Source organism: Beta vulgaris, chromosome 9 (assembly GCF_026745355.1).
Source record: "Beta vulgaris subsp. vulgaris cultivar EL10 chromosome 9, EL10.2, whole genome shotgun sequence".
NCBI lineage: Eukaryota > Viridiplantae > Streptophyta > Magnoliopsida > Caryophyllales > Amaranthaceae > Beta > Beta vulgaris.
In genome coordinates this window covers 7,341,446-7,357,030 of record NC_079210.1, presented here as the reverse complement: position 1 = coordinate 7,357,030, position 15,585 = coordinate 7,341,446, and the positions used below count along the sequence as shown (strand labels likewise).

Sequence of the window (15,585 nt, the reverse complement as noted above, 5' to 3'; positions counted from 1 at the left end):
TTCATTTCAACCTTCTGTTACTTTTCCAATTTAACAATAATTAGCATTCTATGCCCTTATAAAAACTGTGGGCCATAAAATGCCCATATGGCTGGACATATACAAAACTATGGGCTATGGGCCATACAATGCCCATATGGCTGGCCATATACAAAACTATGGGCCATATAATGGCCATTTGCCCTATACAAAACTACACAAAATATTGTTAGCAGCCAAATTCACCTTTCCTTCACCTTCTTTCAAACCCTGTCAAGCATTCCTTAACACTCTCCTTCACCTCGTTCTCATCGGACAATACATCTTCGGTTAGCAGCCAAGTACTCTCCTCCTTTATGTTCCCACCCTGCACATTCACTTACTAATTATACTATATACTATGCCCTGCCCCCCCCTAAATCAAACACAATACTATAATATACGTAACCACATTATACTAAATCAAACACTATACTATAACTTACAAAGCAACAATCAAACTTCAAACGAGCTGCACATCCCTTTATAGCAAGCAGCATATGAATCCCGCTTCTGTTACAACCATTTCATGTTTATTAACCATAGGACAGGACATGCTTATCTTAATGAACCACCAATTACTTACCCTTGATGAGAAGAGGCCATATTCACAGCCTTTCTGGGCCAGTTGCATAGCTCACCACTTATCCAACTTACATCAAATGAACAAAAAAAATTGTCCCCTCCCATTACCTAACACAGTACCACACACATTACATTAACAACAAATTACACCATTTTCAACATTACATTAACTTTATTACTTACCATTTGTCAATAGCTTCACAATGCGCCTCAAGCGGTCTCTTGCATTGTGAATCCATCACCCATATTTCCTCTGTATTCACAGATACGGCAAGACACCCACCAATGACTTCCCTCTAGAACTGGAATAAAGACCTAAAAATAAAATTATAACTTTAGTAAATATCACACCCTATTTAGTAAATATCACAAAAATTTAGTAAAGTAACGATATTCTTACCACAAAAATTCTTTCAGCACGCACCCCTTTCAACTCATTGCAGCAGGTCCACCGCAACTCCGTGTCGTCTCCCAAAACACCACTCTGCACCATCATTAATTTTTTCAATGTCAACTCATACTAAGAAATCAATCATATTTTAAAATACAAGCTTATATTTTAAAATATGAACACAATAATTATTTAACCTACAGCAATAATCGGGTCAATCATAACACGCACGCTACCAACAAATTTCTTCCTCCATGACTTTGTATACATTGCTGCTACAACCCTAACATACTAACAAGTCACGAGAAAATCCATTAAATTGATATAATAAATAAAATAACAACATAATCAATTAGATTTTTAAAAATACTAACATTTGCGTCAACACAAGCTTTATCAACACAAACAACACTCTTACAATCCCGCACCGTGGCAGATAATGAACCACATCTCACCATAACAGGATCGTCACTGCAAATGCAACCAATAACACCATCACTCTTGCAAAAAACAATAAACTTAACTTAACTTAACAATAAACTTAACTTAACAATATTACTTCCATATCTTCACTTACTCAGAGTAGTAGTTGCAAACAAACTTCGCAATCCTTAACCTATAATGCGGGTAGACTTTAGGAACAATTTGCACATCAAAATCAGTACCAAGCTTCACACTTGCCCTTGTGCATCTCCGCCTCCTACTCTTCTTCACATTACAAACCACTTCTGCTGTTTCGGGTTGCGTCCCCGAAAGTGCATCATTACTACCCTGTTCAACATTTACAGCGCTACCCTTGCTATTACCATCCATATTGCTACCGCCCAAACTTATATTATCACCACCCCTGAAGCTTGATCCCCACTCATACCTACCCGTATCAATTGGCGTTGTCTCCGACAACCCAATATTCAAACGCCTAACTAGGCTTCCCACACTAAAATTACTAGTACTATGTGCCCCCTCCACTTCCTCATGTTGTTGCTCCCCTAGCCTCACACCCTCCATGTCTCTAACAATGTATCTAACAAAGGGTTCTTCTACATAAGGTTGTTCCCCCTCCCCCTCCTCATGCTGTTCTTCCTCCCCCTCCACCTCCTGTTGTTCCCCCTCCCCCTCCTCATGCTCTTGTTCCTCCCCCTCCTCATGCTGTTGTTCCCCCCCCCTCCTCATGCTCTTTCCTCCCCCTCCTCATGCTGTTGTTCCCCTCCCACTCCTCATGCTGTTGTTCCCCTCCCACTCCTCATGCTGTTGTTCCCCTACACAAAACCCTCCATGTCTTCTTGCCTCACACCCTCCTCTTCTGTAATTAAAATCCTACCAACAGGATCCATACCTTCACTCACTTCTCTTCTATTTGTCCTATGCCTCAGCTCAACCCTTCCACCCCTACGTCGTGGCCGAATAACTTCACCTTCTGACATGTCACCTCCCATAACACCACCTAATCCAACACCAACACCTCCCATTACACCTCCCATGCGTGCACCAACTCCACCAACTCCCATGCGTGCTGCTGGTAGTTCTATACCCAAACCACTCAGAACAAGCCCAGCAATCTGCACATATTTCACATATTATCAAAACATCTTGTAATAATCATTTCAGTTAACGCCCAAACTTATATTATCATAACCATGCTGTAATAATAATTCAGTTAATAATTCAGTTAATAACAACCCCGCCCGCGGGATCATACCTCATAAGCCATGTGCTCTGGACCCATTGTGTCCCTCGGCATCATCGGATGATTCTCACCATAAGCAACATCAATGCACTATTAAATAAATAAATTATTCAAACACTCTCAAAATCTCTAATCAATGCACTAATAACTAATATGATCATGTGTCAAAATTACCTTCAGGCTTCCATAGTCACCACTTCCAATTTTGTCCTCAGCTTTAGCTAAGTTCACATCTTGCACTGACCATGCTTTCACTCTAGGAAACATCCCCCAATTCAAAGGACGACGGTTCAGCCTATCCAAGTACAGAATCTGCAACACATCAATCATTTTAGCAATCTGGAAAACACATCAATAATCATTTTATATTTTCATAAATACAAATTCACTAACCGCAAGGAAGTATGTGCATCCCCCACATCCCTTTGCATAACCATCCTTATAAAACTTCTCTGCAAAGTGCCGCCCGTGCTCAGCTAACTTATCCAATACAAGGGAACACCAATCATAATTCACTGCATCCATCGCCACAGTACAAGCAGCCAACAACTTACTCTCTAGCCTTCGATAAGTTGTCGGGCAAAGAAAATCCCCTAACAAAAGCATCAAAAAAGCCGTCTTGAATTCATGTTCTTGATCTACACATACGGACTCGACAACATCAATAACTTTAACCAATGGTACACCAACATCACTTGCATACCTCTCACGAATATTGCTCACTGCCATCTTCATCCCCTCACTGCGTGCTACCATACGAACCTTCCTAGGTCCATGCGGAATTCCCAAAATCCAATACACTTGGCTCTTACCCAACGGGTACTCAACACCCCCCGGCAACATCAATACTTTGTTAAAAGGATCAAACACAGACTTTATCCAATAGCACAATGAACGTGGCAATCCTTTCTCTTCAAATGAAGGATCCCCTCAAACCCCATCTCCCTAACCCACTTGATTTTCAGATCATCAAAACCACCTACTATTCTCCCCAGAGTCTCTACCCTACAATTTACATTTGGGTACGATCCATTACACTTATCTAATTGTGTTTTAACAACCTCTCCCTGTAATTTTACTTGTCCACCTTCACTGTCATGGGACTGCATTAAATTTATATTTAACATATTCAACATTACTTACTAATTATATTAAATGTCAAACATAGCTCCAGTCAAAAAATTAATATCCTTACCCTCACTAGCTCCAGTCAAAACAAATTTGGTGCTCCTCTTGCTGCTCTCACCTGCATCACTCTTCCTATTCTTCATCCCCTTGCTTTCTACAACCTTCCTTTTCCTCTTACCCTTCCTTCCTCGCTTCCTCAAATTGCCTTGAGTCAGAAACATTAACATTAATCTAACTAATTAACTCATACACTCTACTAAATAACTCATACAAATACATATACATGTACAACAACCTCTAAACACTCAGCTTCTTCCTCCAAATAGCTTCCACTACTCGCCTCTTCCTCCACATAGCTTCCACTAGTCGCCTCCTCCTCCACATAGCTTCCACTACTGGCCTCTTCTTCAACTATTGCCATATAACGTGCACTATTTCAATCAACACCTAAATCATAATCATAATAACAAAAAAAAAGGTTCATACAATTATATAAACTAACAAATATCATAATAACACTTCTACAGTGAGTACAACAACTTTAAAAATAACAAATTTCTCAAACAACAACATATTAATCAACCTTAATAAATTCTACTTATGAAGATCTTAATTCCAACAATTGCAAACAAATCTAACAATTGAAACAATTCTACTTCAGTTTACTTTCAGCTTAATAGTATCTACCTAGCTTAATAGTATCTAATTAATTAACTTACCAATTTGATTTCGCAACAAAACCCTAGTTCTTCAACCAAAACACCACCGCTTCACTTTACTTTCAGCTGAATTATATGAGGATAACCAATTCCACGGTTAAATTAACACATGCAAAGGAGAATTCCAGTGCTTCTTTGGTGTAAATGTATAATTTCTCGCCCGAAATTTCACGTTCTCTCACTTCTCCCTTCTCTTTTTCTCACTGACCTTGTTTTACAAATAACCCCCAAAAACTGATTCCTGGGTGAAATGACGAAAATACCCCGGTATTTACAACAACCCACATATAACGGGTATGCGCTGATCACGGCTCGTCTACCAAACGCCCCCTTAGTGTGAGATAACAACTCAATCAAAGTGAGAACCATATTAAAGATGATAAGAGTACGTAGTATCTAGTTTTTTAGTTCATATTTATAAAGTAAGAAACATAAAGCATTAGCCTCATGAAGTCTCAAAACCTTGACCCAAAACTCATCATAAATATTCAGGTAAACATGTATTGGATACTAATCCAAATCAGTTGCCAAAATCCAAAACAATTCCTCCCAAGACAAAATATAAATCTTACAGATAAGGGATTCTACATATAGTCGTCCTTGTCAATACTTCCCCTCCATACAAGCATATTGAGATACTTCCTCCGTTTTTTTAGATGTTCCACTTTCTATTTTAGGAAGTTTTAAATTAGATGTTACACTTTTATTTTGGGTAATAACTTCTCTCTATCTCTCTCCTATCACATATTCACATAGGACCCTTTTGTTTTTCATTTTCTCTATCTCTCTCCTCACCAAAAATTACCTAGGAGTCCGTGATTTGAAAAGTATAACATCTAATAAGAAACGGAGGAAGTATAAAAAATCACATACTCTAATTCTTTCAAAAGCATATCTTGACGGCTTTTAAAGCACAGAGCATAAATTAATACCCATTAGACAAATGCAGCTACTCAAATTATACAACTATAGCAAGCAACAAAAGAAATAATTGAGCAAAGAATCCATCTGCAGTTGTTGACATGTAAAATTTTCGAGAGATTTTGTTCCCAACTCTCAAAATCGTTTCTTGTTTGATCGGCCCCTTCAATAACTAATTTTTTAGTCTTGGCATGTAAATTGAGGTTTACTAGTTGAATTTTCAATAATTTTCGGGAAATTGCAAATTGGGGGTTTCTTTGAACTTGTTGAATTGAGTTTTTTCTTCCACCGTAATGTGTTTAGGATAAGGGTTTCAAGTGGGAGGTTTAGGGGTTTTCTTTGAAATGTTTTAGAATTACTTTTGAAATTTTAGGGAAAAAGGCGAGGGTAATTTGCTTGCTTTTGCGCCATATGTTAAGAATGGGAGAGTTGAGGGTCACTTTATGTTTGCCTTAGGCTATGTTCAGTTTACCTTATTTTTGCTTATTTCAGATCTAATCAGATCAGATCAGATCAGATCAGAAAAAATAAGTTCAGATCAGATCAGTCTATCTTGCAACGCCATTACTGATGTCGTTGCATTAGCCATATCAAATGCGACGCACGTGATAAAGTCGTTGCATTAGCATAATCAAATGCAACGCCAGCCAACTTTATGCAATGATTAAGCCAAAGATTGTTGCAATAACTCAAAAACACGTTGCATTAGATGACATAACGCAACGACAATATTCTTAAGTAATGTCCTAACTTAAGAATATGATTCAATAATGAACCTAATAACGAATCTTAATGATCTAAAATGCAACCTAAATCATTGCTTCTCCCCAAGCAATAAGATATCAAACTCCCCCAAGCTAAACCATCGCTTCTCCCCAAACAATAAGATATAGACATTAGAAGAGAAAGAAAACCTACAATATCGGACTACAGCATGGCTAAACACTCAACTTAAAACACAAGAAATATAATTACTACACAAACCAAGCATCAAAACAATCTCAAACAAAGCTGCATTGCATGTCATGTATAGCAATCTACTCTCTCGTCATACCACAAACCATCTCCCGAAGCTAGATTTAACAAAATCTAACGAGCTCACTATAGTTATATGCACTCAAATCTCTCATATTTTTAAAGGATAAATGAGCACACTCAACCTAAACAAGTCGACTTAGATGAAACATGTGTTATTTAACTTCGACTTTTTGACTCATTGAATACTCAACAATACGATACACAATGATCAAGAGGACTTTTAAGGGGTTGTAATGGGGTTGAGGTTGAATGTATGGAAAATAATTTGAAAAATTGTGGTGGAAAAACTAGGAAGAAGGAGCATCATATAACTGAAAACATGACCAAGAAAGGTCACAACAACCCCACACAACAACCAACAAGCTCCAAATATAACCAACATCAAAAATTTATCTTGGACAATTTGTTTGTGAAAATGTATGTATGCTAAAAAATGGACCGTACTTGAAATCAGGTCAAATTCTAATTGTTTAATCTGACCATATAGTAATAAGATCAGCTCTACGACATAGAAGAACTAAGAAAGGTCCGTATAGAAATACTTTCCATTTAAAAAGGGTCAGTCGACCTGGTCTACGAATCTATTCTAACTATCAACGAATTCCTAGAATTTTAGGTGGAATGGGGATTGCAATTCTACCTCTCGAGGTATAATGACAGATTGGGAGGCTCGACTAGAAGGAATTGGCAGAGAAATTTTATGTTTTCAATCAAGAAATTCAAGAATAACCCTTTTCTTTCACTTTATTGATAATTCTTTTTCACTTCCTTTTATTTTCCACTTCTTTTTCATTTTGTATTTCACATTTTCATTTCACACTAGTAGAAAAAACCCATTTGATGCGGTCAAAATCGGGCTCGCAGCAAATCCAAATTATTTACTAATCCGGTCCAAAACCGGGTCAGTAAATGATTCACTAATGCGGTTCTTAAGGAAAACCGCATCAGTTACTTATGTTAATTGGTGCGGTTTTGATACTGAACCGCATCGGTAAGTCCAATGTAAATTCTTTTTTTAAAAAGCTCAATTCGGCATAAAGACATCAACGAAACAAAATGCAGAAAATACATAATCATATACAAACGAAAATTACACAATTATCAACGAAATAAACATAGATCTGGAACCAAAATTAAACGATTGAAACCTAATGATGTCTTTTTTCGTAACATAGATCTGGAATGACAAAGAAATAACACAATTATACACAACAAAAAAAACTATAATATAAACTATTAAAACTGAATCTAGTTACAAAGAAATAACAAAATAAATTTAACATAGATCTAGAATTACAAATAAAACTAAAAAAAAGAGTTGGGCTACCAGGAGAAGGGTAAGGGTTGCGACTGTGGAGGGGAGGGGTGGGGGCTGGTGGAGGGGAGGGTGAAGGGTGGGTTAGGGTTAGGGTTAGTGTTAGGGTTTAGATTTTATGGTTAGGGTTCTGATTTTAGGATTAGCGATTAAGGGTTTAGCTTAGGGTTAGGGATTACGGTTTAGATTTTTAGGGATAGGGGTTAATAATGGCAAAATGGTAAATAAAACTAATGGTGAGTTAATGGCAGTTAGAAAAAGGATATTTGGTGAACGTATTCGAAAAGTCAGGGTTATATGGTGAATATCTTAAACATTGAGGGTATATGGTGAATTTCATGATTTGTCGGGGGTATTTGGTGAAAAAACGTTTATTGTATTTTAAGCCCATAAAGATATTTTGAATCCATTTAAAATATTATAAAAGCGCAATTATTTATTTATTATTTTTAACTTCATAAATTGAAATCAGATTTTTAATCCGCAATATAGAATTTTCGAATTTTACAGGATAAAATAATCTTTAAAAAATACATTTAATGAAAAGGCATGGCAAATGAGGTGGACGCAGGCGGTGGTCCTATCGCACCACGTGCACCCAACACATTGGCCATGGTATGTCAGGCGCACCAATCTACGCCTGACACGTGGATCTGTGTGTCACACAGAGTCCCGCGCTTAGCGCACCACTCTGTCCGACACACAAGTTATTTTTCTTGTCTTTTTTAAAGGCGTGTACAACGTATACGCTGTCTATTGGACATGATGTGTTAGGCGCACCGATGTGCGCCTAACACGTGTGATTTTGCGTCACACATCCTCTAGTGCCTGGTGCAGTTGGCGCGTGAAGCGAACCTTCACTTTTTCTATAAAATCCTTGATTCCTTGAATCAAAGGACAATTTTTAAATTTTATTTTCTCGTACACTTTAATTTACGCATACATACGTGCTTCATATTCACACCTCCACATAAATCAAATACACTAAACACATAAAATATTTTTACATTCTTAATTACATTGTGCTTTTGGCTTCAAGATTGCTCGAGTTGAATCCCCTATTGCCATCACAAAATATCACCATATAACGTTTTCCACAAAATTCATAATCAAATATATAACATTTTCCACAAAATCCATAACCAAAAATATCAACAAAAACTTCCCTCCACAAAATAAACTTGCTTCTACGAATATTTCCTTCTCTTGGCAAGAGTTTTGAGCAAATAAAAACCAATTTCTGAAAAATAATTGTTTTAAAAGCATTACTTCATTATTGTCTTGTTTATTGTTTGGTGAGTCAATGTGTACTTGTCAAACATGAGAATTGAGAAGACACACAACTTCCACAATATTTGGCTAGTTTGTCAATGCACAACTTTTGTGGACAATTAAAATCATTAGTTTCATAAAAGTAAAAATAATAAAAAAATTGACATTCTCAAGATATATTTTGAGACAAATCTAATAAGAATTCATGTGACCATGTTGTTTGTTTACATACAAATGACACAAAATTCTCAAAGACTCAAGGTGACACATGTTAATAGTGTACAAAGTAGATGTGCTAGATGTTAAAAATTGGAGGAAATAATAAATTGACTACATTAGGAATTTGGATTTCGTCAATTGTTAACCTTTCCCATCTTTTCTAGCAAAGTCTAGGATTCACTTTCTATCCTAAGCATTTGTTTAGGATCTTTAAGGAGAGAGGGAGGTTGGAGCCTTGGAGATGTCTGACTTGTAATAGGCCTCTGAATAGCTCCTTGTGCAAGGACAGGCCAAAAAAATTCTTCTTACCTATTAACAAAAATTAAATCATCTAGTTAAAAGTGGTGTGCATATCTATCTAAATACTTCAATCTCTTGAACTTTTTATTTTGCCTTTTCTAGATGGAGATAAAATGGACCTAGTCCAATACCATATCGCTGGAAAGCCCCTAGATAAAGTCCAAGCAACCTAGAGAGGACTGCTTCTATCTCCTTATTCTTGTCTCAATGTGGATTTTGACTCTTACTTGCAACAATGTCTTAACTAATCGCATTCATGGTACATCCATGACTATTTTTACATTATCTGGAACTCTCCGTATATAAATTTTGGACATTTGAAAGTTACAAATAAGAAATGAGCAAAACATACCCATGATTATACATGTATATCTGACCCGAGGGTATGACAAAAGTTGTAATTGAAAATTATGAGGCATCACTAATACAAATATACAATCAATTATAAGCTTTTCATTCCAAACTTACAAGAGTAGTTACTACATATAACATAAATACTACCACAAAACATATCCTGAATGTTAATTAAAACCTCAAATTTTTATAAGGAAAAAGCTAAATGCAGCCCTAAGGGCTGCATATAAGAAGCTAAAAATGGAAAAAATAAGCATTAACTAAGCATTTATTACATAGAGTAATGCAAACTTTTGTCATAAATTTACAACTAAATTCCATTTTAAGCAATGCATTTATGTCTATATGCAGCCCTAAGGGCTGCATATAGCATAACCCTATTTATAATAATCCACTTAAATCTTCCAATACTTCGCCCTCATTCACATGACAGTACAGCAAACAGAAGCCAACAGCCAGGAACACAAAAATTTTAAACCTGGATTACATGATTAATCTACCCCTTCGAGTGATACCAAGAGAGTCATTGGTTAAGTGGAAAACATTTTTCTCCTGTAAAACTACATTTCTCATTTTCCTGAGGGTTCAAAACATATTCTTCTTATTCTTTCCTTTTTGTCAGCCATCCTCCTTTCATTTCCATTCTTCATGTTCTTTCTAACTTCTCATGCAAGGAAGTAGGAACCAAACAAAGAAAAATTAATCTAATATTATGTTTTCTCTTGGAAAATATTCTTTCATGGTTTACGTCGAACCAAACGGAGCCTAATACCAAGTCTACCTAAAAAATGTATCCAGCATACCTGCACAACTAAACTTTCTACAAAATAAGAAGAGTTTCAGGAGCTATTACTTTATGATTAACATTGTCTAGAGACCAAATCTTAGCAGAAGTACCAAGAAATACACTGATCTGGAAAGACATGGAACTCTGTTTACCAGAGTTGTCGCCAAACTAGATGACGGTCCAGGTGGTCCCACGCTAAAAACTGTTGAAACATTTTGATTTGCTGTGTCTAGCACAGATGAACTCGTGCTGCGCTCCAAGAAACAAGTTAAGGTCAGCAATAAAAGAGAAGAACAAGACATTAACAAATAGCAATATCATATGTAAATTCACCTTGTTGAAGGATATTGGCAACTTTCAGTACCTGAAATATGATCAGAGTAAGGAAATCACTATACCACTCCATAAAATGATATAAAATTCTATAATTAGATTAATGAACCTCAACCACATTCAAGCAAAAAGTAAACTAATGACTATAACATTGTTTACTACTTTATTACTAGTGAAAGTTGGTACACTCTTGATCTTCACTAAATGGGTTTTTTTTAACATGAATTTTTAAATAACAAGACATTGCTTTACTTTCTAGTTCTACTTTCTACTATGCAACTACAGAAACCCATCAAACCAATCTTATTAAAATGTATCAAATAACTTCCACAATTGAAAAATTAGAGATTAGGTTTCATAATTTGGTGTCAAAATCAAGCACATGGATACCACCTTTGCAACATCAAGATGCACTTGGAGATTGTTTGGCTGGGAGGAAAATACTAAAATAGAAAAGTGGTTTTCCCATTTTCCTTTATTTGATTTGTACAGGATTGAAAATAGTTTTCCCATGGATAAAAGATAGCTCTCTCATGAAGGGTAAGCATTTTTCTTTCTAGTGAAAGGAATGTCAAAATTTCCTCCCTATTCCATGTCTTTCTCTTTTCTAGTCAATGCTCTCCCCCCGATCTTCATTTTTCTAGCTTCGCTCTAACTTCTTTTGTAGAAAGCGAAATTAAGGAAAACTAACACTGCATTCACCCATAGAAATGGATTTTTCAGGGAAAATTATTTTCCATCAATTGTTTTCTATGCAACCAAGTAAAGCCCCAAAATCACATTACATCACAATTCTATGAGGCACAAAACTCCCTTGAAGGCTATGCTTCCTATATCAGAAACTTGAAAACTTGAAATCTCGAAGCACCTTAAGAGCAAACCTTTTCTTTAATGTCTAGCAAGTAACTCCTCAGGGATAAAATCCGAAAATGATATTTTCTTTCTTAAATAAACCTAACAACCGTTAACACTCACTTTTTGTTACATGAATTAAGTCTATGTTTCTACACAAAATAATGATTTATTAATTTATTTTTCGCAATTTCATGTTTCCTTATATTTTAGAACTCCATTTTCACGTCCCACTTTTACATGTTTGTTTCAATGCTACATGTTATGGTTAATGTATTCCGTGAAGCTGTGTAATACTAATTGACATGTCAGAGTACTATACTCTACCTATATAAAGAGGAAACATGGTATAAAACCCTAAAAGCAGAAATACAAATAGGAAAAGGCAGAAGTGCGAAATATACTTGGATTAGTGCTGGTGACAACAGCCGTTCCCCCAAAATTACAGCTATTTGGAACTGGGTTCTTCTGGTAGTAGTTGTTGAATGCATAAGAAGCGTGATTATGTAGAGCATTTGGGTAGTAACACCTCCCACCAGGTTGAATTGCGGTGCAATCAGCACCACCATGACCACACGCATAGTCTATAGCCATCTGCAATGCTAACCGAGCAGCAGTTTGGCTAGCAACACACCAGCTTGCACCTGAGTTCACAGGTGAAGTTGAGGTTGGAGTAGCGAGTGGGACCCAAGTAGGTGGTTCTTCGGGGATAGAGTTTGGGTTCAATACGGGAGCAGTTGATGTGGCTGTGAAATTAATAGTTGGTACCATTGTAAGCGGTGTTGTGATGTCCTTTTGAATAGTTGTTTCTCCAGGAACTTCTCCAGGTCCAGCTACTCCTAATATCACAGTACATGAAACTGGGGGAAAAATCAATTAGTGTGAGGACAGTAAATAGTGAGAATACCCTACACATAAAATGTATGTGCTACTTCATACACAATCATCTCAATCTATAAAAAATTTTGTGAAAGTGGACACCATAAGAAAAGACAAAATGTGGTACACTTTATGGGCTTGCAGCTTAGTAGAAGACAAGCAAAGTTTAATGGCATATAAAACTATTGTACTTTGATTGCTTAAGCAAAGAAGAGGAAAGGACCATGACATCAAATTATTTACTCTGCATGTAAAGTAGGTCTTTTTTTTTCCTCTGATCAGAGGAGAAACAGAGGGCCACAATAGTTAGGCAAATCATCTAATGCATGAAACAAGATGACATCTTTTCCTCATGGCCACTTCAAAGGAAAAAGGTAACTGGTTTTTTTTTTTTTGGTGAAAAAAAAGGTAACTGGCTTATTCAGGGAAAATTTTAGTTATGCAACTTGTTACACTATTGCCTAATGATATTGTACAAACTTGAATTAACATATTTTCATAGAAGTTAGTCACTTGAAAACAAGTATGTTTCATAGAAAATAATCCTTCACGCCTTCAAATGAGCAAAAGTAATTAGGGAAAGAGGGAGAAGCAATCATGGTAATCGAAGAAGTGCAAGCAAAATAAGAAAACTAATAAATTGTTTCTATAGGCATATAATATGAGGAGTAATGATAAATTTATCTACATGATTAAACAATTTGTACAATCTCAATTGAAAAATTATGGGCATATTTAGAGACGGCTTTGTGTAGTCCAAACTCCAAACTACACAAAGGGGTAGGTAGTTTCAATAAAAACACCTGAAATTTGATCAGATGACCCAATCCCACAGAACGGTAGAGTTCCTCATATGGTGATATACAACAGTGAAGAAAAATCTGACATCCTTAGGATACTATTGCCTAACTCAATCTTGGTGGAACAAATCGTAAAATTAATATCCTAAGGTTATGTTTGGCAACATTAGCTGAAACTGATAAGGTATATGATTGCATGAGTTGTCTGGTGGTATTGTTTAAGTAGCTCAAATATAATTTAAGAAGATTTTAGTCGAAAAGATGGATGTTAGGAAAAAATTTCAACTCGTTATTTGCAAAAGCTGCTTGTCAATTTAAGTCATTTTGAGCTCCTTAAATTCTACTTAAGGTACATTTCAAACAACTCTAATTATTTAAGCACCTTAAAAATTTAAGGCTCATTATCATTTAAAATAGCTTAAATTTAAAGATGATGTACTAACAAAACCTTGCTTTTGTTTATTAAGACTTAGCAGTAGAATATAATGCACATGATGACAAACAAAACATAAAAAAAAACAGAATATCAAATCACAAAACAGATAAATGTTTAGTTTCTGATTTAAGCCAATTACAGGAATAATTGTCTATTGTAATAGAGTAATTAGGAATCAGATGCAACTTTTGACAATTAGAATCTTAAAAAGACAAGCATTTTCAGAATACTATTGAGCTAAAAATATTAAATCATACAATAGAGTTCAGCAAGATGATTATACTATAATACAGAAATGCCAAATCTCGAACCTTTTTATGCGTAAAAATTGATAATAATACTAAAAATTGATAGTATACTCCTGCATTTCATTTTAATTATTACACTTTGCTATTTACACTATTCTCACATATTTCACTTTCACCATCATTTGTGATTTATACGCGCATGAAAATATAGTCATGTGGGATCTTGTTAGATTCATCATAAAATATATTTTATTAATATGTACTTTTTATAATTTTTACAAATAAAAAACTAAAAATATATATACTCAAAATTTTGCATTGGTATGCATAAAAATTGTATAAATGTGTTGATTAAAATGAAACGGAGGGAGTACAACAGAAGCCAAAATCAATTCTTTTTTCTTGAATAGAAAAATTACCACATGAAAAACCACCACATGCAACTATAAACAAAATTTAGAAGGCAGAGAAAGAAATGTCTAATCTTCCACCCACGTTTAATTCCTATTTTTCTATAACCATTTTGGGTTTTCACTAATCAAACTATGAAACTAAGAAAAAAAGGGAAACTTTGGAGAATATAAAATATGAAATCAATTTATGACAAACATGATTTTAGCATAGAATGTTGTAGAAACTATGGAAAAGTATGCATTTCTACTCAAATATGGAAAAAGAACATACATACAATAAAACAAACAAAAATGGTTGAGCTCCATTGAAATACAGGCATTAAAATGGGAAAATAGTACAAAAGCAGAGAAAATCACCTGAACAGAAGAAAAGAGCAAGAATGATGAGTGAAGCAGAACCCTGAACTAAAAAAACCCTTTTACCCATTTCCAAATTTCAATGAAAAATAAGCACTAAAATCTCAATTATACTCAAATGTGAGAGAAAAAGCTGCCATAGTTTTCTGAGAAGAATTTAAAGTCTTTCTTTTGTTTTGTTTATTATAGGAAAATCATATTAAATGGTATAGAGTAGGAAATATAGGACTGCTGAATCTTGTAGAAGCTAAGAATGTTTGAAATTTTAAAAGCTAAAGAAGAAAAAGAAGGAGAGAGAATAATGAAAGGGAAGGTTGAGATTGAGAGTGGAGACATTTGTGATTTGTGGGTGGGAGATAGATACTAGATAGTCTAAGTCTAAGGAAGCCACAAGCAATTGGCAAAGAAAGAGGAACAAAAAGAAGGTAAAGCATGAATTGTTTGTAATTTTAAGTGATGATAGTAATGATGACAACCATAATAAGTGCTCATTTCATCCTTTTTTTTCTCTCTTTTTCTGCTTTCTTTTGCTA

The 15,585-nt window shown here is 35.3% G+C and overlaps 3 protein-coding genes and 1 long non-coding RNA gene across 4 annotated transcripts; all 4 read right to left on the bottom strand.

The window, feature by feature from the left end:
- Positions 1 to 2,040, bottom strand: LOC125493223 (uncharacterized). Its single transcript, XM_057391925.1, has 7 exons — positions 1,572 to 2,040; positions 1,369 to 1,465; positions 1,196 to 1,285; positions 1,004 to 1,087; positions 605 to 918; positions 465 to 531; positions 1 to 346 (listed from the first exon to the last, which is right to left on the bottom strand). Exons 1-5 carry the CDS (start codon positions 2,000 to 2,002, stop codon positions 814 to 816), a joined length of 807 nt encoding a protein of 268 aa, XP_057247908.1. The 5' UTR covers positions 2,003 to 2,040; the 3' UTR covers positions 1 to 346; positions 465 to 531; positions 605 to 813.
- A 206-nt stretch (positions 2,041 to 2,246) lies between these two features.
- LOC125493805 (uncharacterized) lies at positions 2,247 to 3,838 on the bottom strand. The gene is made up of 4 exons (XM_057391933.1): positions 3,075 to 3,838; positions 2,856 to 2,993; positions 2,694 to 2,771; positions 2,247 to 2,553 (listed from the first exon to the last, which is right to left on the bottom strand). Exons 1-4 carry the CDS (start codon positions 3,522 to 3,524, stop codon positions 2,254 to 2,256), a joined length of 966 nt encoding a protein of 321 aa, XP_057247916.1. The 5' UTR covers positions 3,525 to 3,838; the 3' UTR covers positions 2,247 to 2,253.
- Positions 3,839 to 3,888: 50 nt separating this feature from the next.
- On the bottom strand, positions 3,889 to 5,846 carry LOC130590013 (uncharacterized). The gene is made up of 3 exons (XR_008967595.1): positions 4,529 to 5,846; positions 4,105 to 4,256; positions 3,889 to 4,014 (listed from the first exon to the last, which is right to left on the bottom strand). It is a non-coding gene; the product is annotated as an uncharacterized LOC130590013 (long non-coding RNA).
- A 4,180-nt stretch (positions 5,847 to 10,026) lies between these two features.
- LOC104902951 (carbohydrate-binding X8 domain-containing protein) lies at positions 10,027 to 15,585 on the bottom strand. Its single transcript, XM_048636599.2, has 4 exons — positions 15,053 to 15,585; positions 12,324 to 12,779; positions 11,068 to 11,098; positions 10,027 to 10,983 (listed from the first exon to the last, which is right to left on the bottom strand). The coding sequence occupies exons 1-4, from the start codon at positions 15,120 to 15,122 to the stop codon at positions 10,818 to 10,820; spliced, it is 723 nt and encodes a 240-aa protein (XP_048492556.1). The 5' UTR covers positions 15,123 to 15,585; the 3' UTR covers positions 10,027 to 10,817.

Bases quoted from the DNA above. Each gene is read 5' to 3' on its own strand.
- LOC125493223 (XM_057391925.1), bottom strand. From the start codon at position 2,002: ATGGAGGGTGTGAGGCTAGGGGAGCAACAACATGAGGAAGTGGAGGGG. The intron at 1,286-1,368 runs GTTAGTATTTTT...GTGACTTGTTAG, and splicing joins AAGCTTGTGTTGACGCAAAT to TATGTTAGGGTTGTAGCAGC. The intron at 1,088-1,195 runs GTAGGTTAAATA...ATGATGGTGCAG, and splicing joins TGATTGACCCGATTATTGCT to AGTGGTGTTTTGGGAGACGA.
- LOC125493805 (XM_057391933.1), bottom strand. From the start codon at position 3,524: ATGTTGCCGGGGGGTGTTGAGTACCCGTTGGGTAAGAGCCAAGTGTAT. The intron at 2,994-3,074 runs GTTAGTGAATTT...GATGTGTTGCAG, and splicing joins GATGCACATACTTCCTTGCG to ATTCTGTACTTGGATAGGCT. The intron at 2,554-2,693 runs GTATGATCCCGC...AAATATGTGCAG, and splicing joins CAGAGCACATGGCTTATGAG to ATTGCTGGGCTTGTTCTGAG.
- LOC104902951 (XM_048636599.2), bottom strand. From the start codon at position 15,122: ATGGGTAAAAGGGTTTTTTTAGTTCAGGGTTCTGCTTCACTCATCATT. The intron at 11,099-12,323 runs GTATATTTCGCA...ATCATATTTCAG, and splicing joins TGTCACCAGCACTAATCCAA to GTACTGAAAGTTGCCAATAT. The intron at 10,984-11,067 runs GTGAATTTACAT...CTTGGAGCGCAG, and splicing joins TGCCAATATCCTTCAACAAG to CACGAGTTCATCTGTGCTAG.